Source organism: Aquarana catesbeiana, linkage group LG01, assembly GCF_042186555.1.
Source record: "Aquarana catesbeiana isolate 2022-GZ linkage group LG01, ASM4218655v1, whole genome shotgun sequence".
In the NCBI taxonomy this organism is placed as follows: Eukaryota; Metazoa; Chordata; class Amphibia; order Anura; family Ranidae; genus Aquarana; species Aquarana catesbeiana.
In genome coordinates this window covers 555,533,873-555,561,080 of record NC_133324.1, presented here as the reverse complement: position 1 = coordinate 555,561,080, position 27,208 = coordinate 555,533,873, and the positions used below count along the sequence as shown (strand labels likewise).

At 37.1% G+C, this 27,208-nt stretch overlaps 1 protein-coding gene across 4 annotated transcripts in view; it reads right to left on the bottom strand.

Moving 5' to 3' along the window:
• Positions 1-19,106, bottom strand: part of CRLF1 (cytokine receptor like factor 1) — a 240,440-nt gene extending 221,334 nt beyond the window's left edge. For 2 of the 4 annotated variants that reach the window (XR_012235660.1, XM_073595878.1), the window contains exon 1: positions 18,100-19,106. Coding sequence is in view for 3 of the 4 variants with exons in the window: in XM_073595878.1 (XP_073451979.1) it covers positions 18,100-18,154 (55 nt within the window). In the remaining variant the exon portion in view is untranslated. The remainder of the gene's footprint in view (positions 1-18,099) is intronic. The other 2 variants (XM_073595987.1, XM_073596071.1) reach the window with 1 other exon arrangement.
• Between the last annotated feature and the right edge of the window lie 8,102 nt (positions 19,107-27,208).

Here is a 27,208-nt window from a genome sequence, read left to right as displayed (position 1 = left end):
CATATCATTGCAATTTTTTTTGCCTTCATCAAGAGCACCTCTATAGGGTTACGGTAAAAAGGCGCCCCCAACACCCAAAGATCGATTTTTCTGCACCTATTTAACAGGTGCATATTATTGCAATTTTTTACAGCAAGGCCAGTTCTTGCTTTCATCAAGATTACCAGTATAGGGTTATGGTGGGAAGGCGCCACGACACATAAAAGCCAATGTTTGCACACCCGTTACTTCTATCCAAAATCAAATTGACACCAGAATGTATCCAAAAAATCTCTAATCTTGTTCCCAGTGAACTACATTGTGGCCTCATCATACACACTGGCTCCCCAGCTGCTGCTGAGCAAAATAAAGGCAGCTTGCAGGGAAAATGTATTTTTTTTGGCTTTATAAATGCAATTATTGCTGCAGCAGATTCTAGACAAGGTACAGATCTGCCACTTTACAGGTAGGCTAAGGGGACCCCTCAGGCACTATATTGGAAGGAATTTTTAATTTATGCTTTCACTTTAACCACTTGCCGATCACTGCACGCCGATATACGGCGGCAGAATGGCAGCGGTGGGCAAATGGGTGTACCTGTACAACCCCTTTAATTGGCGGGGCTAGCAGGCGTGCGCACGCACCCACCGCGTACAGCGTCACCGTGCCCGCAGTATCCCGGCGATCGTGTTACGGAGCCGCAGAACAAGGAAGTGACTATGTAAACAAGGCATTTCCCCATTCTGCCTTGTGACATGACAGAGATCACTGCTCCCTGTCATCGAGAGCAGCGATCGCTGTCATGTGAGTTGAAGCCCATCCCCCCACAGTTAGAATCACTCCCTAGGACACACTTAACCCCTTTGTTCGCCCCTAGTGTTTAACCCCTTTCCTGCCAGTGTCATTTACACAGTAATCAGTGCATTTTTATAGCACTGATCGCTATATAAATGACAATGGTCCCAAAATAGTGTCAAAAGTGTCCAATGTGTCCGCCATAATGTCGCAGTCATGATAAAAATCACAGATTACTGATGAAAAAAATTAATAAAAATGTCATCCCCTATTTTGTAGATGCTATAACCTTTGCGCAAACCAATCAATATGTGCTTATTGTGATTTTTTTTAACCAAAAATATGTAGAAGAATACATTTTGGCCTAAACTGAGGAAAAAAATTGTTTTTTATATATTTTTGGGGGATATTTATTATAGCAAAAAGTAAAAAATACTGCTTTTTTTCAAAATTGTAGCTTTTTTCTGTTTATAGCGCAAAAAATAAAAACCGCAGAGGTGATTAAATACCACCAAAAGAAAGCTCTATTTGTGGGGAAAAAAGGACATCAATTTTGTCTGGGTGCAACTTCGCATGACTGTGCAATTGTCAGTTAAAATGACACAGTGCCAAATCGCAAAAAGTGCTCTGGTCAGGAAGGGGGTAAAATCTTCCGGGGCTGAAGTGGTTAAAAAAAAAAAATCACTGCTCATTTAAAAATGACGTTTTTCACAAACTTTTTTTTTTTTATTGATACATGTCCCCCAGGGCAGGACCCGGACCCCTAACCATTGTATGCCCAATTACTTGCATAGAAGCCTTCAAAATGGGCACTTTTGATTTTTGACGTTCTGGACCCATTGACTTTAATGGGGTTCGTTATTCGGGTCTGGACTTTCATGGTGTTCGAAAGTTCTGGTGTGAACCGAACAGGGGTCTGTTCGGCCCATCCCTATTAACAACAGCCACATGTCTTTAAACACCACAGATGTGTTAAACAAGACTACTTTGTATGGGACATTACTAAAGCAAAACAAACATATTTCCTAATAAGACAGAGGGACAGAGTAATGTTATTTTATTTAATGAGCAAGAACAGATTGCTTCGCCATGTGGATCTGTTTATTAGATTACAGTATATTGAAATGAACAGCTAATGATCCACTAATTTATACTTAAGTGCTACGAAATAACCAAACTCCGTTTGATGTCATAGGGACTTCTGTTCTTTTAAAGGTGACTATAATGTCCCACCCCACACATCTGTCATCAATATGATCATTACATCTATCAAAACTGAATGCAGGGACAAGAGTCTACTACAGAGAAAGAGTAGAAATAGGCAAAAAAGAACGCTAATTAAGCAGGAAGCTTTTGGAATCTACGGTAGATGGAAAATGTGTTGGAAAAACAAATGTGTCACAGGAAACAAAATGCGAAAAAGTAATTACACCATATAAAGAGGAAGTCATATAAATGTTTAAAATTATAACTGACCAAAACTAAGGTTAATAAATGACATATTAAAAAAAGAAATGAATATTAACTAATTTTTTATAGGCTGCAACATTGTTATAAATCAAACAAAACTATCCTACGTAGGTATGGAAAATTAATTAACAAATGCACAAAAAACTCAATTTATATCTATATCTAGCCCATGTCTAATAAAAGCCCACATCAAAATGGAAAGTCTATAAGCTGGTTACCCAACAATACCCAATATGCGACGCAAATTGCTATGTGTGAAATACAACCTGTACTCTGTTAGGATCATCTATCTTGGAGGCTAAACAAACCTATACTACCGCTCCAGTCCTTTCATGGAAGCATAAATAAATAAAATTTAAAAAACGCGCTAAAAAGCTCAAATATGAAACCAAGACTATAGCTGCACAAACAAACACCAATATCTGTGTAAACTATACAAATAAATCAAAATAAGTGCGCTCATAATCTGTGTGCAAGTTTGATCATATTAAAAAAATGTGAAATTAATAGAACATACAAAAATTAAAATGCCATGGATAAGATACCCTAAATGTAGTGTGCACTAGTGTGCAAAAACACATGAAAATAAACGACTTGAATATATCCAGCGCTGAATAAGTGATCGCATTAATATATCAATAAACACAGCAAAGCTTATCAGTAGTGAAAAAATGTGAAAATAGTGAAATAAACTGAAGGACAGAAAAAAAAGTTCCATAGGTATATGTCCAATTCATAAAAGTAGGAGAAAACATCCACGATTCATCAGGTTATAACCCACATAGATGAATGGAAAAGAAAGGAGTGTGTAGATGAGACTCTCTATAAATCCAAAAATATTAAAGGTGGACCCTTACCCTAAATGGTGGACCTCCCTATTGGCAAGGTCTTACGTGCGAGCAGATTTAGCCCTCTGCGGGGACCGTGGAGTGATGGCATCCAACACAGCTGATGTGTCCAGCGTCTCCAACCTGGCATAGTCCAAATCGTCCGCCTTGAAAGGTGAGACTTAGTGAACATATTGGCAATATAAAGAGGGGATTTTTAGGCCACCCGTTTCCAAACATTTCCTGGAGTGGGTTTTCCCCCCCTCAAGGCGGACGATTTGGACTACGTCAGGTTGGAGACGCTGGACACATCAGCTGTGTTGGATGCCATCACTCCACGGTCCCCGCAGAGGGCTAAATCTGCTCACCAGTAAGACCTTGCCAATAGGGAGGTCCACCATTTAGGGTAAGGGTCCACCTTTAATATTTTTGGATTTAAAGAGAGTCTTATCTACACACTCCTCTCTTTTCCAATCATCTATGTGGGTTATAACCTGATGAATCGTGGATGTTTTCTCCTACTTTTATGAATTGGACATATACCTATGGAATTTTTTTTTCTGTCGTTCAGTTTATGGACTGCATTCACTATTTTCACGTTTTTTCACTACTGATAAGCTTTGCTGTGTTTATTGATATATTAATGCGATCACTTATTCAGTGCTGGATATATTCAAGTCGTTTATTTTCATGTGTTTTTGCACACTAGTGCACACTACATTTAGGATATCTTATCCATGGCATTTTAATTTTTGTATGTACTATTAATTTCACATTTTTTTAATATGATCAAACTTGCACACAGATTATGAGCGCACTTATTTTGATTTACTTTCATGTAAGCAGACAGACAGCATAATACCTGGGTGTATTGTCTTATGAATCAGGTTTGCATGATGTGGCAGACAGCCTCTGTAAAGCTGTATTGAAATTGATTTCTTATACAGAATGGCTCTGTCTTCTATTGCTCTTTGTAAATAACAGTATATTCTAAAGGATAAGGACAACAATGGGAGCATGGAACGGGCTGCAAATTCTTACTTTCCATAGACATATATAATATTATATTGTAGCTCTGTGTTATATGATACAGGAACACTAGCATATGGACCTGCTACCTACTCACTGACCTTTTACAGCATAGTATTTATATGTTTGTTTGTTACCAAAAGTCAAGACTCAACCCTAATACCCCCAATTTGCAGCAGGCATATTATTTATATAGATATATATATATATATTTATAAACCAGTAGCTGCCACATGCATAAATATCCAAGAGAAAATGGGCCTAGGCACTGAGCAAAGCATAACGTACATATAATCCGAAAGACAGACTGGCACTTATGGGTCTTGATGTTTTGATAAGGCACAAGATCATCTTCCTCAGCCTTATGTCTCATCGAAACATTGAAATACAACTTCATCAATGTCTGTTCACCTCTCAAGACCCATTACTTAGAGTTTTGTCTTTTGGATTGTATTTAAAAATTTGAAAACAATTCACCATAATTTAATATACCCCCTTTTGCCACTTTGTTTTATAGTCCAGTCCTCTTTAACCTCCCTGACGGTAATCCCGAGTGTGGCTTGGGGATAAATTTCAGTCCCATTAGCGGTAACCCCGAGCCACACTCGGGATTACATTGCAGGATCCTGGTGCGGCGTTACTTACCTTGTCCCCAGGATCCTGCGATGTCCCCCACAGTGTCCGTGGGCTCTGTCTCCTCCGAAGCCTCTCCGTGCCAGGCTCCGTTCCCTGCGAGCGGCGCGATGCACGGGGGCGGAGCCTGTCGGCAAATTAAAAAAAAGTAAAAATCATAACACATACAGTACTGTAATCTTACAGATTACAGTACTGTATGAAATTATTTCACATCCCTTTTGTCCCCAGTGCTTTGGCCCATGCCCTGCATGCAGTTTTATATGATATATACTGTTCTTTCTGCCTAGAAACTGAAGATTGTCCATAGCGACCAAAAAGTGTCCCTTTATGTCAAAAGTGGCTTTAGATCAGATAGAAAACAGCGATAGTAAATTAGAACACTTGCAGAATTGAGCGATAGTGAATCGTGGGGAAATTTATTTTATTATTATTATATTATTATTTTTTTTAATTATTTATATTTATTTATTATATTATAATTTATGTTTTTGTGTTTCAAACTTCATCATACCCGGGATATCTACTAGACTCTTGTTTGGACAGATTTAAGTGTGTTATTGTTAAGAATTACAGGCCTACAATATAAAACGCCAAATTTCCATGCAAAATAATTGTACCGCTTTCAGCACCTAAAATCCGAAATAATCATACCGCCAGGGAGGTTAAGCAGCAATTGGCCAAAAAAACCTTTACATCTCTGAAAATCTTTCTATGTGCTTTGCTCATTGTTCCTGTACCTATAGGATAGCGCACAGTTACTAATACAGATGTCTCTATAACAATGTAGGGAAAAGTATTTATTGAGCCATTTGGCAATGTAGATTGTAAAACATACAAACTAATTTATACTTATAATTTTCTGCATGCATTTTTTTACAGCGTAAGTAACAGTTAAAGCTATGAGTAGAGATACAATTTTACAGTGAGAGCCCACAACAGTTTCTTAAGTCAAAAGAGACCATCTGGGTTGCTTGTAAAGGTCCCAAATACATTAATATATACAGAAATATATATTTTTAAACCACTTGCCACCCGGGCCAATTCTGACACTTTGCTCCCACATGTAAAAATGTACTTTTATTTGATAGAAAATTACTTAGAAACCCCAAACATTATATATTTTTTTTTAGCAGGGGCCCTATAGAATGGTGGGTGTTGCAATTTTTTATGCCACATGGTATTTGCGCAGCTGTTTTTCAAACACAATTTTTTGAGGAAAAAAAAACACTTTCATGAATTAAAATAAAAAAACACTAAAGTTAGCCCAATTTTTTGTATACTGTGAAATATGATGTTACACCGAGTAAATAGTTACCTAACATGTCACGCTTTAAAATTGTGCATCTGCCCGTGGAATGGCGGCAAACTACGGTGCTAAAAATTCTTCATAGGTGATGCTTTAAATGCCTTTACAAGGTTACCAGTTTAGAGTTGCAAGGTCTGGTGCAGGAAATATTGCTCTCGCTCGGACGTTCGCCACAATACCTCACATGTGTGGTGCGATCACCGTTTTCATATGCATGCAGGTGTAACGTATGTGTTCGCATTTATGGGTAAGCACAGTGGGACAGGGGAGCTTTAATTTTTTTTTTAAATTTATTTACTTTATACATAAAATATATTTTTTTAATACTTTTTTTAATGAACTTTATTGCTATCTCACGTGCTGAACAACATCCCTTGTGACAGCATGGGCCATGACAGGTCCTCTTTATGGAAAGATCTGGGGTCTATTAGACACAGAACAGCCTGATCGGCTGATTTCCTGGCCGCTGGCGGCCAGGTAAACAAAGAGGCATAAACGGAAGTGACAAACTACTCATCGCCCCTGGTTTCCAGGGTTTTAGAGGGAGAGGAAGACGTCAGTTCCTCTCTCTCTGTTCAGAGCAGCCATCATCTCTGGCCGCATCGCTCCCGAGCTCCTCAATGGGACGGGAGAGCCTAGGACCCCCTTCCACTACCGGAAGTGGTTGAGTTGCTAATTAGCCACTCGGATCACTTCTGCTTGAAAGAGAATCACCGGCTGAAAATATACATACCAGAATGATGCATGTAGGTGCAGGCATCATTCCAGTATAAACACTGAAACCAAAGGATGTCCATGGATGGTTAATTAGAAAGTACACAAAATTGTTTTCTAGTCTACTTTACCATAATTACAATGAAGTAGGGTTCCAGACAGCCGACTCTATATTGCCACCTTTTGGCCACCAATGACATAACTAGAAACAACTGTAATAACAGCTATAATAGTATATTAGCCATGCAGTTGATGTACTAAAGAAGTTTAGAATGTTCACGCAGAAAAGTTATGGTTCTCTAAACTTATTGAATAAGATGAAGATAAGTTCACTTAACCTCCCTGGCGGTTTTCCCGAGTGTGGCTCGGGGTTAAATTTCAGTACCATTATCGGTAACCCCGAGCCACACTGAGGATTGTATTGCAGGATCCTGGTGCAGTATACTTACCTTGTCCCCAGGATCCTGCGATGTCCCCCCCGCTGTGTCTGCGGGCTCTGTCTTCCATCCGATGCCTCTGTGTGCCGGGCTCAGTGCCCTGCGAGCATCGTGACGCACAGGGGCAGAGCCTGACGGCAAATTAAAAAAAATATATTTTATTATTATTATATTATTATTTTTATAATTATTTATTATAATTTATGATTTTGTGTTTCAAACTTTATCATACCCGGGATGTCTACTAGACTCTTGTTTGGACAGATTTAAGTGTGTTATTGCTAAGAATTACAGGCCTACAATATAAAATGCCAAATTTCTATTCAAAAGTTTACCACTTTGAGAAGCAAAAATCGGACATAATCATACTGCCAGGGAGGTTAAATCATTCAGATTAACCTTATTCATTAAGCTACATTTATGTAAAGTGTAAATTGTTTTTTAGGCTTGGATTAAATATGTAATTGTTAAAACCCCTGTAAGATTTTTATTGCTGTCTATGTCCCCACTGGGAAAATTCACCTTCACTATTGGTTCTTGTGACTATTGCTTCCAGTACAGAAAGTGATAAGAAACTCAAAATTTTAGAGTTGCCACAGGAACAGGAGGTAGGATGAGACAGAAATTTGTTCTGGTGACATATGCCTACTCCATCCAAGACAAAAATGTATTTATTAAATTAACCCAATCGTGTGCAGGGGAAAAATAAAACCCTTCGCCATGTGAAAAATGCCTCCACCCTTAGTATGTCAACCCAATGTTTAAAACTGCTGCATTTCACGATACACCAACGTCCCTGTACCTCTACCTCCAAGAAATGTTTGTCTATTGTTCATAGTGATAAATGCAGTCAGATTTATCTGTATTTTGAATGTAGCATTCTATCAGTTAATGTATTTTATGCCTGCATATTTTGCTGCATGAAAATGAATAAAGAAAAAAGAATTTCCAAAAGTTCAATAAGTTGAATTTGTGTAAGCAAAAACACATTAACTGCACTGCTGCAAAATAACAACCCTAAAAATTGTGACCCTAGTGTTAATTAAAACCCACATGGTAAAAACATTAAAGACATGATGATGCTTATTAAAAGTATGAATCAACCAGTGTTTTATTTATTACCAGCTACTAAACACCTTTGGAATAAACATAGTTCAAGAAAGGTCAAATATATCATTATGCATTATACATGTAGGTGCCTATTCACAACTCTGTGATATTATTGCAAAAATTTTTTTATGACTAACAAGCTTCGGATAATTTCTTAGATAGTGGCAGGGGTTCTTATGCCACCACTAAAACTTTTTTATTTATGTACCCATTTCTAATATTGAATCAAGATGGAATGCAAAATCATTTTGTAATCTGGATAAAAATGTGATATTATGATATATATCCCTCCACAAAATGGTATAATTCGTATGTATAGATACCACCAGCCCATCACCCAATCCTCATCTAAACCAGTATCATTCATTTTGGTGATAAACTGCATTTTGTAGCATGTTCCCTCATGTAGTAAAGTGTCTATTTATATCTATGGAAGAATGAAATTGTAATAAACAGAATGCAGACATAAAAATATTAAAACACAATTGCATGTTTTTTTTTTCACTGAAATCTGCTTATGTACATACCCTATGTAGTGTAAATAACAGTTCCTTTCATCCATAAACATAAAAAGAACCTATCATGAATACAAGAACAGGCATACAACATGCACGTACATACAATTTACCAGGTTGCAGGTAATCATGGCCTTAGATAAAAGACCTAATTTACATATACGTATTTGCATGTAAAATCTTCACTATAACCACACCAAGCACTTAAACTGCCAGGAGCATACTGTACAATGATAAGAAGCAAAAATGCAGTCGTTTTTTGCAGTTGCTTATGATGTTACTAAGTATTTGTTGATAATTTAGCATTATATTGGTCCTTTACCATGCACCTGTCAATGTTGTTCTGTATTAAAGGTTTCTTTTCTCAACCTGATGGCATTCTCATCTTTTGGTTTTCACACCAAGCATGGACATGATGATATGGGGGATTATTTACGAAAGGCAAATCAACTTTGCACTACAAGTGCGCTGCAAGTGCACTTGGAAGTGCACTGAAAGTGTACTTGGAAGTGCAGTCGCTGTAGATCTGAGTGGAAGATCTGAAATGAGAGGAAGCTCTGCTGATTTTATCATCCAATCATGTGCAAGCTAAAATGCTGTTTTTTATTTTCCTTGCATGTCCCCCTCGGATCTACAGCGACTGCACTTCCAAGTGCACTGCAAGTGCACTTTCAAGTGCACTTGCAGTGCACTTGTAGTGCAAAGTGGATTTGCCTTTAGTAAATAACCCCCATGGTGTTTTTAAACTAAGCATCATGCTCTGGAGATGCTTACTAAGAATTTAAAGCAATAAGAAAAAGTGAAATAGACTCCAGAAACCAAAGCTGGACAAGAAGCCAAGTACTTGGTTGTGCAGTTTAGTTAGTTCCCCAAACAGAGTCAAACTGTATCTAACAGTTCCACAAACAGAATATATATATATATATATTTACAACATGTGTTCTATGTTTAGAAAGTCTCTAAATGCCTAGCTATCACATATAGTCATTGTTACAATCCTGCCAATGATGCTTGGATGAATGCCTTCTTTTCTTGTGAGCTGATTTCTTATTTTCTAAGACCCGCCACATTGTTATTTACAGAAAATTCAGCCTAGGTTACTTTATAACTTCTATGAAACCTACACAGATATTATTACATTTCCAGGTTGTCATTAGATAAGCACCGTATCCCTAACAACTTTCTCACAGGATGTGCACCAAAGATGGCACCTATTACCGTACTTATGGTGGTGTCTTCATAAATTAACAAAGTAAGACTTGGGGACCTATTTAAAAATGTTTTCACCCACAACTCACACGTTTTTTACTTGGATTACTACTGAAAAGTGAGTGAAAATTGTAGGAATATTTTTTGAAAACATTTTTAAATAGACCACTGCCACGGTTTACCCTGCAATTATTTCTAAATATTTATGTTTACTATTCAACTTGTTCTTTATATTTATTTTTAATTCATTTGAAATTAACTTTCCTGACAACCATTTTTAGTAGTGATTGGATCATCCTCTTTCAAATCTTTTCTTTAGGACATTTTCTTGAGGTTTGCTACTGAAAAATATGATCAATTTTAAGTGTATAAAACTTGATTTGTTGTAGCCGTATTAGTGCAATTGTGACAGAGAAAATTGAGTACTGTCCGTGATACTTTTTTTATTTGCACTAACATACAATTTTTCAGGACAAGCTTTCGGGGTATGTCCCCTTCTTCAAGGTCCAAGCAGTACTCTTGGACCTTGAAGAAGGGGACATACCCCGAAAGCTTGTCCTGAAAAATTGTATGTTAGTGCAAATAAAAAAAGTATCACGGACAGTACTCAATTTTCTCAAGTGTATAAAAGAATATTTGCAATTTAAGAAGATGCTTTCATTGACCAAGATAGTGAAAACATTTCAGAATTTCTAAACATTGATACATTTATCTCTTTTACTTGCCAAATGGTATTGCTCCAAATACAAAGTCTGGAAGAACATTACTAAGATCTATTTTTAGACCTAATCTCCAAAATGTCTTGAGCGCATGACTGTTAGTAGAAAGAAATATTTAAGATTTCATAATGAAAAATTAATCTTTATCATAACTAACTTAAATGGGTTGTGCAAGTTAAAATGATAAATACAGGTGTTCCAAGCAAACTACATTTTTGAGTAGTTAATCATACTCAAAATAAATGACCTGTGGGGATATTATTCTTAAAAGAAATAATATTACTTCACTAAAATCCTTCTTGATTATCTCTCAGCTAAGTTTCTAAAATAAAAGCTGTCTTTTCACAATCATTTATTCTACTATATAACATCAAACCCGCACCGAAAAAATGACAGAATGTGATTGGTTGCTATGGAGTACCATAAACTCTTTCTTTCCAATGACTTGATAAATCAGACTTCTGAGGTACATCACTGAGATAAACATGCCATATGTGTTCAGAAAATGGTAGCTTGCATGGACTAAAAAAAAATGTAGGTATAAAGGTGCCAAATCTAGTAATGTCAGTAAGGTCAGTATGCTTATAAATTTAGGTGTCCTTTATCTTTTTATAATTATCGACCCTTAATGGATTGAGCAATATGTACTCATACTCTCTTTTCTAGTCTGTCAAAATCATTATCAGTCCTATTATTAACCAGTATGACTTCAAAATATGTCAATAGCTTGGTTTTACATTAAGGGTAGCTAGGAACAGAACAGCTGAAAGAAAATCATAAGGATGCCACCATATTTATTTATGTAAAAAGCAACAAGTCACAACATATACAAGCTGGCAACAACTTGTAAAAATCTTGCTGGGACTGCGCTAGCAAATCAATGTTACGCAGATGTCATCTGACATATCAATTTTAGATTCAATAATGCAGAGAATCCTGTTTCTTTTTTTAAAAGTTATTTAGAGATCCAGTCTCTATCAGCTTATTGCTGACAAAATGGTGCAATTGACTCTCATCTCTTGCTTGCAAAAATTTTTATTTTACAGATGCTAAAAATGTTTTTGTCCTGTAAAATGCCTTACCTACAGATTTAAATGTTCACCATTCTCTGGAAAACAATCATCATAAGGAGCACTGCTAGCAATGTAATAAATGCAGATTGGAAGAAGCTGTGGGTGGGTCTATTTTAATAGGAAAAAAACATATTTAGGATATGGTTCACCAAATTCTGCAATGAGTTTTTACAAGTTAAGCCTCCAAGTGCCCAACAAAATGTCAATGACCCAAAGAGACTTGTCTGAAAATTTCTATGCAGATAATATAGTTTACTGCACATTGCAAATCATCACTTTATTGATCACGCCCATATCTATGCAATGCAAGTTGGATATTTTGCTATTTTTTTTATACTGTGATAGTAGTTTTATGAAGTTTTAAAATGGAAATACCCGTTAAACTGTTCATTGAATTGGACATTGATGGTATGATTATCTGTTAATAAACAGTACGATTAAGAAATAGCATATAATAATACATACACAATATATACGTGTTAATGCATTTCCATCATGTTCTGTAATTAATTTGCTATACTTATTTATTACGAAATAATTGCAAATAGTAACAGAGAAAGTAATATTAGTTGTGCTGAATGCCTATTTTTTTTTTCTAGTATGAAATCTTCTATTCTATTTCTCTAATCACATTGTTTAGGTAAGTATTAAAACTTTCCTTACTCACATACTTCCATAACTGTTACAAAAGGCGTGGTAACAAAAGATGTGCCATAAAATGCATATTTCACCAAACTGCAATCCAGACAAAGGGGTTGATTTACCAAAACTGGAGAGTGCAAAATCTGGTGCAACTCTACATAGAAACCAATCAGCTTCCAATATTTTTGTCAAAGCTTTAATTGAACAAGCTCAGGTTAGAAGCTGATTGACTACCATGCACAGCTGCACCAGATTTTGCACTCTCCAGTTTTAGTAAATCAACCCCACGGTTTCACAGGTAAATAGTAACTGGCATTTAACTAAGTCAGAGGTTAATAAAGACATTCCCCCAATCACATCTATTTACACCTAAGTGCTCCTGATTAACTAAAGGAATATTTTTTATGCTGGCCAATTTAACCTTTGCTCCCTTTAAATATTTAATTATATGCAAAGTTTTTTTTTCCCTTTATACATTTTTCCTAAACTAACTGGGTGTTAGTTTAGGACTATGCTTTCTCATTTGTATGAGAAAGCATAGTCCTTATGCCTAATTATATAGAGCAAAGATATAGACTCATAATGTTGTTTACTCAGTGGGAGTTTTTTTTATCCGAATACTATAAACAAATAAGCATCCACATTGCATTTGTGCCATTGTAAACGTTTTATTGTCAGTTTTCCTAGCAGACATCCATACAGTAATACATTTACATGCAATAGGAATATATGTTTACATGATCAACAGTCATTTTGTTCCTCGTAGATGTACTATATACTCAAAAACATGCCTAACTCTGTATAAGATGTACTTTCATTGGAAATATTAGGAACTAGTTATAGTCATTTTAAGGTTACACTTAGATGAAAATTTTACAAATCAAAATAAAATATTTCAGAGGCCTTACTGTTGGGCAAATTAGTTAGACTGTGCTTCAATGATGCAACTTTGGCTAAGGTATTTCAAACAGGAAACCTAATTAGGTGAAAAAAGCAATTTCCCCTCATTCTGAGAATGGGTTTTAAAGAGAAAGTAGATTAATTGGCCTAGTAAACCTTTGGTAAAGCATACTCTAAATATCAATATTGTGTACATTACATGTGCATTATATGCTCAAAGGCATCAGCACAATGATTTCAAATAGAGAATACCCTACTTAGTTGTAGGCTTTTTTTATATAAAAAGTCACAAACCATATTTTTACCAGTTTACCCCTCCTAGCACAATACAGATCAAGTACAGAATAACACAGATCAGTCATGAGAAATATTAATTGATTTTGCCTATTTATAATGTGGTTATGGGTAATTTCTTAGCTTATTTGTGCCATGTATCAAAAAAGGTAAAACAAATCCAGGGAACTACATTTGGTAATTACGTTTTACTAGTTTAAATACAATTTACACTGGTTTTATGCTTTAAAAATGCTGCCTATATTTTATTTAATCCTAAAACTGGCATGATCCAATCATTTTCACGTAGGGAAGCTGGAGAAGAAGCTTGATGTGGCCTAATGGTTTTTGTTTGTTTTTGGCATACTTTTCCTTTTTAATCTGTCTTTTACCTTTAGATATAGTTTTATTTACACCGTACTTCAGATTAAGAGCTGAAAAAGGGGTTGTGCAACAGAACATGCATCAATATTATTCTAGTCTACAGTAGTTACACAAATTCTGTCATGTAGGGTGTTCATGTCCTTTGGATTTAGTTGAATGCACTGATCTACTTAGCATCCTGTATGTACTAAAATGTTTATTTTCAGGAGAGATAAACAGCCAGGTTAAAGGCACTTATAGATAATTACTATACATGTGTGGGAGTTTTTAGTGCCCATTTCAGTTATATGACCCTAATCCACTTAAACCTCTAACGTTTAAGCATAGTAAAGGCACTAATGCAGAAGGGCTTATGTTAATTCTTTATGGAATGAGCGGACTGCTTTGTTACCCAGCATGCATATCTACTGGACAGTACTCATTGGGCAAGGTACCCATATGTGTCAACTTATGTCAGCTAAACTAGGAAAGAAGAATAAAAAGTCCCTGAAAAACAACATCCTACTCATTTCAGATACCAACTGTTGGCTCTGATCTAATATGATTCTCCCTAAATAAACAAACTGCTATACAGTTGTAAACACTTACATTGTCCTACAGTTTAGCACTGTGCATGTGTACTTTAACAATGATGTCTGTTCATAATTGTACTGAATATAAGTTGGTAGGCCAGAAATAAAAAAGCAACAAAAAATGTTCATTGAATATGCTTCTCTGGGGTGTTTTGTGCACATGCACAGAACTTACATGCAACGAGAGAATGACTTCATAATGACTTCATAACAATATAACAAACAATGAAATCTTAGTCAACATTACAAGTAACATAAGGGTCAAAGACTAATACTTCAGTAGTCAGGAATGCATTGGAAAGACTGACTCCATCGTAGAACATTATTTTACCTATAATCAATAGATGTCATATTTCTGAAGGAGTTTTACTTATTTGCCTCATCTAGCATCCAATAGACTCTAATAAATAACATACGATTGCAAATCCCATCTGGTGCCACTTTGGACCAAAAGAAAAAATATCTTTAATTTGGAAAAAGCATCCAACTTCTGTTCATAGCTTTTTTTTTGTAATGTGAAGTCTATGCAGGTTTCCTAATGATGAAACAAGGCAATTTAGAAACAGGGAGATGGTTTTAACAAGTACAAGATGTTTTTAACACGTACAATTCTATGTGACCCCAGGTCTGCTTTGTTAAACTGATTTTATTACAATTTCTTGGTCACTGAGCGGCACAGACCAGACCACTTGTTAAAGTGAAAGAAATGAGAGTAGTTCCAGCAGTCTGTACTTACAGTCAGTACAAACGTTGAGCTGAAAATTAAATTAAAGTCTTTTTCAGCATTCACTGACACAGATGCTGGCCAAAATCTAAGCGCAGTCAGGCCAAATTGGTGGCTGAAATTTAAAACGTAAAATCACTGCCTACATTATTATATTTCCTTTATTGTATAATGTTAAAGAAAACAAGGCTTTCTAACACCCTGGTAGGCCATGTCCCTCAGCAAGTAACATGTAAACATGGATTCATGCAGTAATGTAAATTGCTTGATTAAGGTTAAGTTGAAAAATTTCCTGCCAAATCCCAGATTTTCCCTTATCCCCCCAAAAAAGAATCAGCCCTGTCACAAACTGCAGTATTTTTACTCCATGTTTGTCACTGAATTGCACTTGTATGATCTGCGATCACAAATGACAGAATAGTTGAATTAATTCTCAGATGTATACTACAAATTAAGTGGTCCTCAATATTACTCACAGAAACCGTGAAAATTTTAAAACAGAAATGTAATTTTTAACTAACAACTTACACTTGCCCATGATAATGTTTCAAGCAAATGTATGAGCTGTTTTCTGTCTTAGCTCGACAGTGTAAGTAAGGTATGTCTAAGTTTATGGCTGCACAACATGAGAGGCATACGATGTCACAACTCTAGGTAGTGAAATCTATTTTAGAAAGGACTGACAATGTATTTTCCTGTCCTTGCATTTTTGCAAAGGTAAAAATAATGTATTAATACATTAAGACTATTTAAAAAAATCTTATAAAATAGTCTGAATCCCTTTTTCTAGGCAAAAAAACGCAAATGCGCATTTATGTTCCTAGCTGTGTAGCACATGCAAAAATACTTTTTGTGCGCTATGATTAGTGAAGTCTATACTTAACATTTTGCCTACCATATTAATCTGTATACACGCACATGCAATATGGCTGCATTGTGCTGTCTGTTCACATATCTGTTCTGTCTGTTCACATGTACATTTAATAATTTGGTAATGACTAAGACTTATAAGCATAGTAATCATTGAGTATGGGTTTTTCCTTAATCTGCACAAAGTACATAAGGCTTCATTGGCTTTCTCTGGTACGCTGCAGATATGATGTGCCTTTACATGTAAATTTATTTTATGTTTTGTATAATACCAGATCCTCTGACTCTGATGTGTTAAGGATAACAATATGATACCTCAGCCAAGCAGTATTGTATCTTAAAGGCAACCCATTCAGCTCCAAACACTGCGTCAAGCTGCAATACAATGTTTCCAAATTTAAACACCATTCACACAGACCACAGAGTCACCACAATAACATGCTATTAGCTCCAGACCAATACTATATTAAATATATGATATATATTATACCATAAAACAATAAAAAAAATCTATACTTAAGATAGCTATCTGCAGTAATTTGTGATCTTCTTTGCATGTGGATTTTAGCAAACTGAAATAAAAATACCTGCCCTCATCCTTAAAGGGGACAATTAGAGTTTGCTAAATTTTAAGTAAACATCATTCAATTGTACATAATATGATTTAAAAAAAAACATAATTCAATTGTACATATTCTGATTTAAAAAAAACAAGATTCAATTGTCAAATTAGTGCTCAAATCATACTTTTGCATTTATTAATGTAAAAAATTCATATGCATATGCCCCACTTATACCAAGCATTCATTAAACATACTATGCCAACTTCAGTGTTTGGAAATAAGAGTGATGCTCAGAGCCCCTTTATGAACCTGCTATGTGTCAAATGTAAAGGATGAATGAAGAATGAATGAATGAGTGAAAGCAGTGAGCAGCAGTGGGACTAAGCAGCAGATTCTTAAAAAGCCTTATTTGCTTCTCATCATCCATGTCCATGCTACTTAAAACTGTTCCCCATTTATTGTTCCAATTAATATGTTCCTGCAGGCAACAGCTTACCCCTCTTACCAAGAACCTCTAGGAAGATTACATTTTCTGCTTTCCTTCAAGCAAGTCAAATCAGGAATTCACACATAAACTTCCACATTCGTTTTTTTTTTTTTTGCAGACCTTCTTTACATCTCCTGTGCATATGCACATCAGTTGGAAAAGCTGCATTGTACCCAGATCAAATGGACTTTTTTTTGTTGTTGTTGTTGTTGCTACACGTGATCTTGCCTTTCCTAACTAAAGAGCAAATCTTACAGCTTTGTATATTTTCACTATGCTTTAAAACAATAACTTCAGCATGCATTTTAGAGGCACAGCGGAAACACTGGCAATTCTCAGGCAGAAGGATTTATGTGGACGTACCTTTTCAATTTAAAAAAGTCTGTTCAACAACTGCATTTGCCTTCATATGTTCTAAGCTTCACTTAAACAGCTGAGAGCTGTACCACTACTGTTTATATGTAGAGTCTCGTATCCGGTGCTTTCATCTTTATCTCCATTTTATGATAGGAGGATGGCAGTTTATTAACTTATTTATTTGTAAAGTATTAATGCAATCCACTACACTTTACTGTTAAGTTAAAACACATAAATGATTTTCAAATCCGAACAACATATACAAGCTAAAGGAAAAAAAAAATTCCTTTTAATATTTTAAATAATTAGTAACTCATAACAGAAAATTGGATATATCTGTCTGCAACAATTATTCAGTTTACAGCAAAGGCTAATGTTAAATGCATAGTAAGTTCAAAGCTGTCATTTTTTTTTTTTTTTTTTCTGTGGACAAAGTATCACAGCCTTTAAACTGCTGTTAAACCTGTGCATGCATTTACCTAAAAGACATACAAAGAATACTACTTACGAGTCAAGGAGTTCACAATTAACATGCATATCCATGGGAGCACTAAAGCGATCATATTTCAAGGCTTTTTGAATACACTTGAGCGCTTTAAAAAAAAAAAATCCACCTTGATTCTTGTAAATTCCTGGAGATTTTTTTTTTGCTTGTAGGTACTGCTGTTAGGAAGTAGTTTGTCTATGAGGTTTTACTATACTATAGGTTTTTCAGCTTGTGCAATGGAAGCAACTGAAGCATATAAAAAGGAAACCGACAGCTTGTTAAGGAAAACCCTTTTGCAAGTCTGAGCAACTGAGAACTGACAAGCTAAATATGCCTGTAGTCCCATTCATTTCCCCGCCCACATTGGTTGCCAAAATTACCAAGCCCTACAGAACTGGAGAAGGGATTCTTTACTATTCCACCGCTGCCCCCTTTTTGTCATTCCCCCTGTTTTTACTTTTTACGTCTGCTGACATTTCCTGAAATTCTTTTTTTTTTTTTTTCTTTACACTCATGCTTCGTAAAAAGAAAATCAGATGTGAGTCACGGTAAGGAATTGTCTGCGTTGTTAAATGAGGTCATTCAGAACATCACTGCTCCTGCCAAAGTCTAATGTGTGTCATCATTAGAATATTAAATTAGTTATTGTGTCAGAATGTCAGGGCAAATATTATGAGCATTTAATTTAGAGGCTAGCACTGATGGAAAAAAGAAAGTCCTTACTTGCAGAGGAAAAAGTTATATACTGACAGTGAACATGTGAGGGGATGCATCTTTATTGCCCTACAACTGCTAAGATTGTCCCATGTTTTAAAACTAACCACAAATGTCACACAACATTATTGTAGCAACCATCAAAGGACTGCTGGCGTGTACTGGGAATTTGGAGCCTCCTAGTGCTGGAGTAGGGTAACCAGAGACTAAAACGTACTGGATATCCAGGGATGATGTAAGAAAATGTATGTGGGGAAAGTCAAATGTCAAAAAGAGGGAATTAATCAGAAATTGTACTTAGACAAGAAACACAACCAGAAGGATAACAGAGCTCACCTGGCACCCATACAAATGTACTCAGAAAAGGGTTTGTGATCTCAGCAATCTCTTCACCTGCAGAGGCCTCATTTCCCAAAGAACTTAAAGCTGAACTCTAACCACCTCATAAAATAACAAAAGAAAAAAAAAAAAAAGAAAAAAATATGAGGGGGTGTATCTCACAAAAGTGAGTACACCCCTCGCATTTTTGTAAATATTATATTGTATATCTTTTCATGAGACAACACTGAAGAAATAACACTTTGCTACAATGTAAAGTAGTGAGAGTACAGCTTGTATAACAGTGTAAATTTGCTGTCACCTCAAAATAACTCAACACACAGCCATTAATGTTTAAACCACTGGCAACAAAAGTGAGTACACCCCTAAGTGAAAATGTCCAAATTGGGCCCAAAGTGTCAATATTTTGTGTGGCCAACATTATTTTCCAGCACTGCCTTAACCCCCTTGGGCATGGAGTTCACCAGATCTTCACGGGTTGCCACTGGAGTCCTCTTCCACTCCTCCAGGACGACATCACGGAGCTGGTGGATGTTAGAGACCTTGCGCTCCTCCACCTTCCATTTGAGGATGCCCCACAGATGCTCAATAGGGTTTAGGTCTGGAGACATGCTTGGCCAGTCCATCACCTTTACCCTCAGCTTCTTTAGCAAGGCAGTGGTCATCTTGGAGGTGTGTTTGGGGTCATTATCATATTGGAATACTGCCCTGCGGACCAGTCTCCGAAGGGAGGGGATCATGCTCTGCTTCAGTATGTCACAGTACATGTTGGCATTCATGGTTCCTTCAATGAATAGCTCCCCAGTGCGGGCAGCACTCATGCAGCCCCAGACCATGACACTCCCACCACCATGCTTGACTGTAGGCAAGACACACTTGGCTGTGTACTCACCACCTGGTTGCCACCACACACGCTTGACACCATCTGAAATAAATAAGTTTATCTTGGTCTCATCAGACCACAGGACAAAGTAAATATAAATTGGATAGGTATTTAAAAAAATACAAAATAACAAACTAAGCCTTCAGCTTTCCATGCCCAGGCCCAGACTCATAGTTTGTTTGTAAGTATGAGTGGGGGACCTACCCTTGTACTTATTTTTCTTTTCCTTTTTTTTATATATATATTTTTTATATACTTACCCAATTTAAATTTACTTTTAACATTTTTATAGACACCTACCCTGCATCTGCTACTGAAGAGTGGCACTTTATCCACAAAATGCATCGAGCTATCAGATGCTACTTCCTTTACATCCTCAAGATTATTACCAACATTATATTTCTTTGGATCATACCAATTTCAATTATATTATTTACTGTGAAGACACCTTACAATGAGTCTTGGGTTTTTTCATGATGCTACTACTGTGTACTATTACGTCGATATGCCATTATGCCATCATATTATTATGTATTATGTTATGTAATAAAGTTTTTTTTATGCTATTATTATAGATGTATCATGTTATTATATTATGCATGTTATATGGTCGCAATTATGGTATACCCACCAGACACATCTATGTCATGAGGTTTCCTTGGCAGCATGTTTCATATTAAATCCCAAACCCTGCTCCTATATACTTCCATTATCGGGGATGGAGGCATCTTCATTGGCCTCATATAAAGTCCCATACCCTTTTTCTTTTTCTCATTGACCAAATTTAACACACCTGCTCCCCATTCACACCTGAGACCTTGTAACACTAACAAGTCACATGACACCGGGAAGGGAAAATGGCTAATTGGGCCCCATTTGGACATTTTCACTTAGGGGTGTACTCACTTTTGTTGCCAGTGGTTTAGACATTAATGGCTGTGTGTTGAGTTATTTTGAGGGGACAGCAAATTTACACTGTTATACAACTGTACACTCACTACTTTACATTGTAGCAAAGTGTAATTTCTTCAGTATTGTCACATGAAAAGATATAATTAAATATTTACAAAAATGTGAGTGGTGTACTCACTTTTGTGAGATACTGTGTATATGTATATATATATATATATATATATATATATATATATATATATACACACACACACACACACACACACAGTGGGGACGGAAAGGATTCAGACCCCCTTAAATTTTTCACTGTTTGTTATATTGCAGCCATTTGCTAAAATCATTTAAGTTCATTTTTTTCCCCATTAATGTACACACAGCACCCCATATTAACAGAAAAACACAGAATTGTTGACATTTTTGCAGATTTATTAAAAAGAAAAACTGAAATATCACATGGTCCTAAGTATTCAGACCCTTTGCTGTGACACTCATATATTAAACTCAGGTGCTGTCCATTTCTTCTGATCATCCTTGAGATGGTTCTACACCTTCATTTGAGTCCAGCTGTGTTTGATTATACTGACTGGACTTGATTAGGAAAGCCACACACCTGTCTATATAAGACCTTACAGCTGACAGTGCATGTCAGAGCAAATGAGAATCATGAGGTCAAAGGAACTGCCTGAAGAACTCAGAGACAGAATTGTGGCAAGGCACAGATCTGGCCATGGTTACAAAAAAATTTCTGCTGCACTTAAGGTTCCTAAGAGCACAGTGGCCTCCATAATCCTTAAATGAAATACATTTGGGACGACCAGAACCCTTCCTAGAGCTGGCCGTCCGGCCAAACTGAGCTATCAGGGGAGCAGAGCCTTGGTGAGAAAGGTAAAGAAGAATTCAAAGATCACTGTGGCTGAACTCCAGAGATGCAGTTGGGAGATGGGAGAATCACTGCAGCCCTCCACCAGTCAGGGCTTTATGGCAGAGTGGCCCGACAGAAGCCTCTCCCCAGTGCAAGACACATGAAAGCCCGCATGGAGTTTGCTAAAAAACACCTGAAGGACTCCAAGATGGTGAGAAATAACATTGTCTGGTCTGATGAGACCAAGTTAGAACTTTTTGGCCTTAATTCTAAGCGGTATGTGTGGAGAAAACCAGGCACTGCTCATCTCCTGTCCAATACAGTCCCAATAGTGAAGCATGGTGGTGGCAGCATCATGCTGTGGGGGTGTTTTTCAGCTGCAGGGATAGGACGACTGGTTGCAATAGAGGGAAAGATGAATGCAGCCAAGTACAGGGATATCCTGGACGAAAACCTTCTCCAGAGTACTCAGGACCTCAGACTGGGCCGAAGGTTTACCTTCCAACAAGACAATAACCCTAAGCACACAGTTAAAATAACAAAGGAGTGGCTTCACAACAACTCAGTGACTGTTCTTGAATGGCCCAGCCAAAGCCCTGACTTAAACCCAATTGAGCATTTCTGGAGAGACCTAAAAATGGCTGTCCACCAACGTTTACCCTCCAACCTGACAGAACTGGAGATGATCTGCAAGGAGGAATGGCAGAGGATCCCCAAATCCAGGTGTGAAAAACTTGTTGCATCTTTCCCAAAAAGACTCATGGCTGTATTAGATCAAAAGGGTGCTTCTACTAAATACTGAGCAAAGGGTCTGAATACTTAGGACCATGTGATATTTCAGTTTTTCTTTTTTAATAAATCTGCAAAAATGTCAACAATTCTGTGTTTTTCTGTCAATATGGGGTGCTGTGTGTACATTAATGAGGAAAAAAAAATGAACTTAAATGATTTAAGTAAATGGCTGCAATATAACAAAGAGTGAAAAATTTAAGGGGGTCTGAATACTTTCCGTCCCCACTGTATATATTTATACACACACAAACGCAGCCAAACTTACACACTTTTTTCCCAAAGGCCTTTTTGCTGGTCCAGGCAAGGTCCTTACTCCTTGCACTCTTCAGTGCAGTAGAACTCCAAACCCAGGAAGGAAGGTATCCATTGGAAGATGAATCCATGACAGCCTTAGAGTAAGTGAATGACCGGTGCCATCTCATGGTGAAAACAAATTACTGCATGGGGACAGCTCCAGACTGAAGATGCGTATTGCAGCAAAAGCTGCATTTTTTTTAATATTTAACTTTTAGTAGTCTATGACTTTTTGTGGAGTTCTGTTTTAATGTGTTCAGCTAAAATAGAATTACAGCATTTCCAACTCAATTATTTCCCTCCTTTGCCCAAAGTGTGAGAAAGGATGCACAAGAACAATCTTTGAGATAAAAGAATTACAGAGATCATTATGGAAGAAGCAAGACAAACTTGACAAATAATGGTCTGGGGCTTGAGGTACAGAGCATCTAGGACAAACAGATGACAGCATAAGGAATAAACGTACAAAGACTGCGTAGGGTATTAATAGCGGGACATAACATAGGCTCAGGAAAACAACTTCAGATGCATGCAAGGAGCATACACTACCTTCTCAGTAGTTTAATTTTTGTCAAGGCATTGTTTGTACTGCACCAATTTACTCTGCTCCTTTATATAAGTAACCTAGTGAGGCTTAATTTTAATGCCAGAATACCACTGGAAGCTCCTTGCTGCCTCTCTATACAGAAACCCAGACGTAAAAAGAAAACATTAAGGTGTTTCTCACAGCAACCAATTAGAATGTGCATGGGGATGCAAGATAAGTAGGGAAGTCAAACAGCACAGGCTCCAAGAATTACATTTCTACTGCATTCCCACTGATTTTGTTACAGCAGTGTGTGCATGTGCATGAAAAGGACTACAGTCAGCTTAGATTAAACTCAGTGAACTATTTGACTTTAGCACACATGCATCATTTGCTGGATATCATTAAACAGGTGCCATTCCTGACCTCCTTCTAAAATACATGCTAGCTGCCTGGCTGTCGTGCTGATTTAATGACTTGCTCTCTTATTCACTGCAACAAGAATGCAGCAAGTAATGTTGAATAAAAGTGGATATTTGGGCTCTTGATTCCTCCCTCTTTTTCTTTCTGCATCACTCCTCCCCACCCCATCCCCCTTTTTCACCCCTATGTCCCCCCCACACTATCTCCCATTTCTTTCTCCTTCTTTTTCTGCCTGACCTTCTCTGCTCCCCCGGAGTTGATTAATTTACTGGTTGCACTGTCCTTCATGTTCAACTGTCAATAGTATCTTGAGCGCCAATATCAGCTTTCCCTGTATGTGTGTAATTACTTTGTTTGTTTAACCACTTGCCGACCGTATTGCGTCCATGGATGTCCTGGGTTTGTGGGTGTATATCTGAATGATGCCTGCAGCTAGAGACATCATTCAGATATTGCCTTTTTCAGCCGGCGATTCCCTACACCATAAGAACGATCATAGCGGTGGGTAAGCTGCTTGATCGTTCTTACGGGCAGCGAGAGGGGACATCCCCCCTCCCGCCGCCCTAAGTGCTTCTTCCGACTCACCTCTGCAATTGGTGAATCGGAGAGCGGATCTGCCAGCCCCGGATGTTGATCATAGAGATTTCTGGTGGACCAGATGGTCACCGGAGTCTCTATGATTGTCGGAGGCCGGGCGCGATGTTATGATGTCACGCCCGGCCTCTGCATTAAAAAAAACGGTGCTGCTTCAGCTGGGAAGCGGCAATCGTTTTATTTTTTTTTAATTTCAGGCTTCCCAGCCTAGTGGTGAGATGTGGGGTCTTATTGACCCCATATCTTACTGTAAAGAGGTCCTGGCATGCCATATTCCTATTACAAGGGATGTTTACATTCCTTGTAATAGGAATAAAAGTGATCAATTTTTTTTTTTTTAAAGTGTCAAATTAAAATTTTTTAAGTAAAATTAACAATTAAAAAGAAAAAAAAAATTTTTTAAAGTGCTCCTGTCCCCGTGTGCTCGCACGCAGAAGCGAACGCATACGTAAGTCCCGCCCACATATGAAAACGGTGTTGAAACCACAGATGTGAGGTGTCACCGCGAACGTTAGAGTGAGAGCAATAAATCTAGCCCCAGACCTCCTCTGTAACTCAAAACATGTAAGCAGTAAAAAATTTTAAAGCATCGCCTATGGGGATTTTTAAGTACCGAAGTTTGGCGCCATTCCACGAGCGTGTGCAGTTTTGAAGCATGACATGTTAGGTTTCTATTTACTCGGCGTAACTTCATCTTTCACATTATGTAAAAAAATTGGGCTAACTTTACTGTTTTGTTTTTTTTTTAAAGCATGAAACAGTTTTTTTTCCAAAAAAAAGTGTTTGAAAAATTGCTGCGCAAATACCGTGCGAGATAAAAAGTTGCAATGACCGCCATTGTATTCTCTAGGGTCTCTGCTAAAAAAACATATATAATGTTTGGGGGTTCTATGTAATTTTCTAGCAAAAAAATGATGATTTTTACATGTAGGAGCAAAGTGTCAGAATTGGCCGGGTTGGTAATAAATTGCTGTACGATACATCAAGCATTTTATTATGTCTAATTGCATACTTGATATTATCCTGTGAGATACCAATAAAGCACCTTTGTTTTGTAAAAAAAAAAAACAGATTGAAGGAGAAAAGTCTGAACTCCTAAGCTGCTACTTGTTCCAAGTCAGTATTTGAAAATCACTAGAGCCATTAGATCTGTACAGCAGGAGATGTCAGCAATGGCAGGCTTCATGTTTCTTCAATCATAGGTTTGCTGTAATAGAGCAAGGATTAAACTGAGAAACGGGCACAAGAAGCTTGGGGATATTAGAGAAAAAAAGTCAGGAGAAGATATTAACTTAGTTGACAGCACAGTGGTAATGGAAAGTGTATAGAAAGACATAGGGCTTGTAGGAATGTAGACTTCAGCCAGACCCTTAACTTACTTTAGTCTACTTCATAAAATTATCAATATAAGTTTTATTGCTTTTGAAACAGGGATGCACAATTAGGAGGCTGTACTATACAATTTAATGAATTATTTCAGACATCTAAATATGCATAACAGTGGGATCAAGTATTTATCTCAGCAGAAAACTTCAGGATCAACCATATTAGAACTGTGACCAGGGTAAAAACCTAATACCCAGTATAAGGTGAACTAGAACTGCCAAGCAAAGACAGAATCCATCTGACACATATTTCGCAAGTGTAGTCACTGATTTCCAGCACACGCAGGAAGTGAAGTACAGAAGGAGAAACAAATTAGATCTCCCCCAAAGTACACCTAGCTTGCTCTTTAGTATCCAGACTACCAAGATCTGCACTCCAGGACACAATAAGCTCTCCTCATCACTCTACATAAACCAATCCTATTCTACTTTATGGTGGAGGAATTTTTGTTACCATGTCAGTTCCTACTCCCCTAGAGTGTTAAAAATATTGGAGGATATGTGGAGTTGTGTTACTTCCTAGCTATTGGAGAATCACAAGCTCACAATCATTTACCTTCCCCTCTGCACCACAAGAGCTCCCTTGTTTGATTTACTTGCTCTGTTGCACCCCTCTCCTTTTCCTATGTCTATGCATCTCTGTTCAACCCCTCCTATATTCTGTGTTACTGCTTCCTGTGATGATAGTAAGGTCTGATGACTCCATTTCCCCAAAATGTTCAAGTCAGTGATGAAAACAATCAGATATGGATGACATATCTATATGAGAGAGGTGACACATTTCATATAATCCCCCGCTAGAACCAGCTTTATGACATATTGACACAAGCAGAGAAAGAGACACCTTTAATAATGCCTATACCAGATTAAAACACCTTGAAAAATCAACATGGCCAGCCCATAATATTCAGTATCTAACAAAAAAGCAGAGCCTTCAAAAATCCTATTAAAGCAGCTCAAGCTAGAACAGATCAGGATACCATAAACTTTTTTTAGCCCAAATCCTCAAAATACCCTTAATCAGCCCTGCTGGAAGCCAGAATTTTTTGAGCAATTACACAATCCAAGTCTATTTTTTTCAACTAACAGAGCCTAAATCTATTCATATTCCACAACTCCTGCTTTGCTAAAGTTAAATTCCTACAAAGTGTACTAAAGTTGCATTCATAAACAGTGTTTACACAAACGTATAAGGCAATAACAATCAGGCAGACACCAAACACATCTACATTACAAGGCACACAAAGCAGATGGGACATATTGCCGAAGGACAATATGCATAAGATCCATATCATGTTTGGTGTCTATTAAATCATAATTTCATTCTGTTCAAAAATATTGTAAGTTGGTTGCTGGGCTGTAAAATTCAGATCAGATGTATATACACTATATTGTCAAAAGTATTG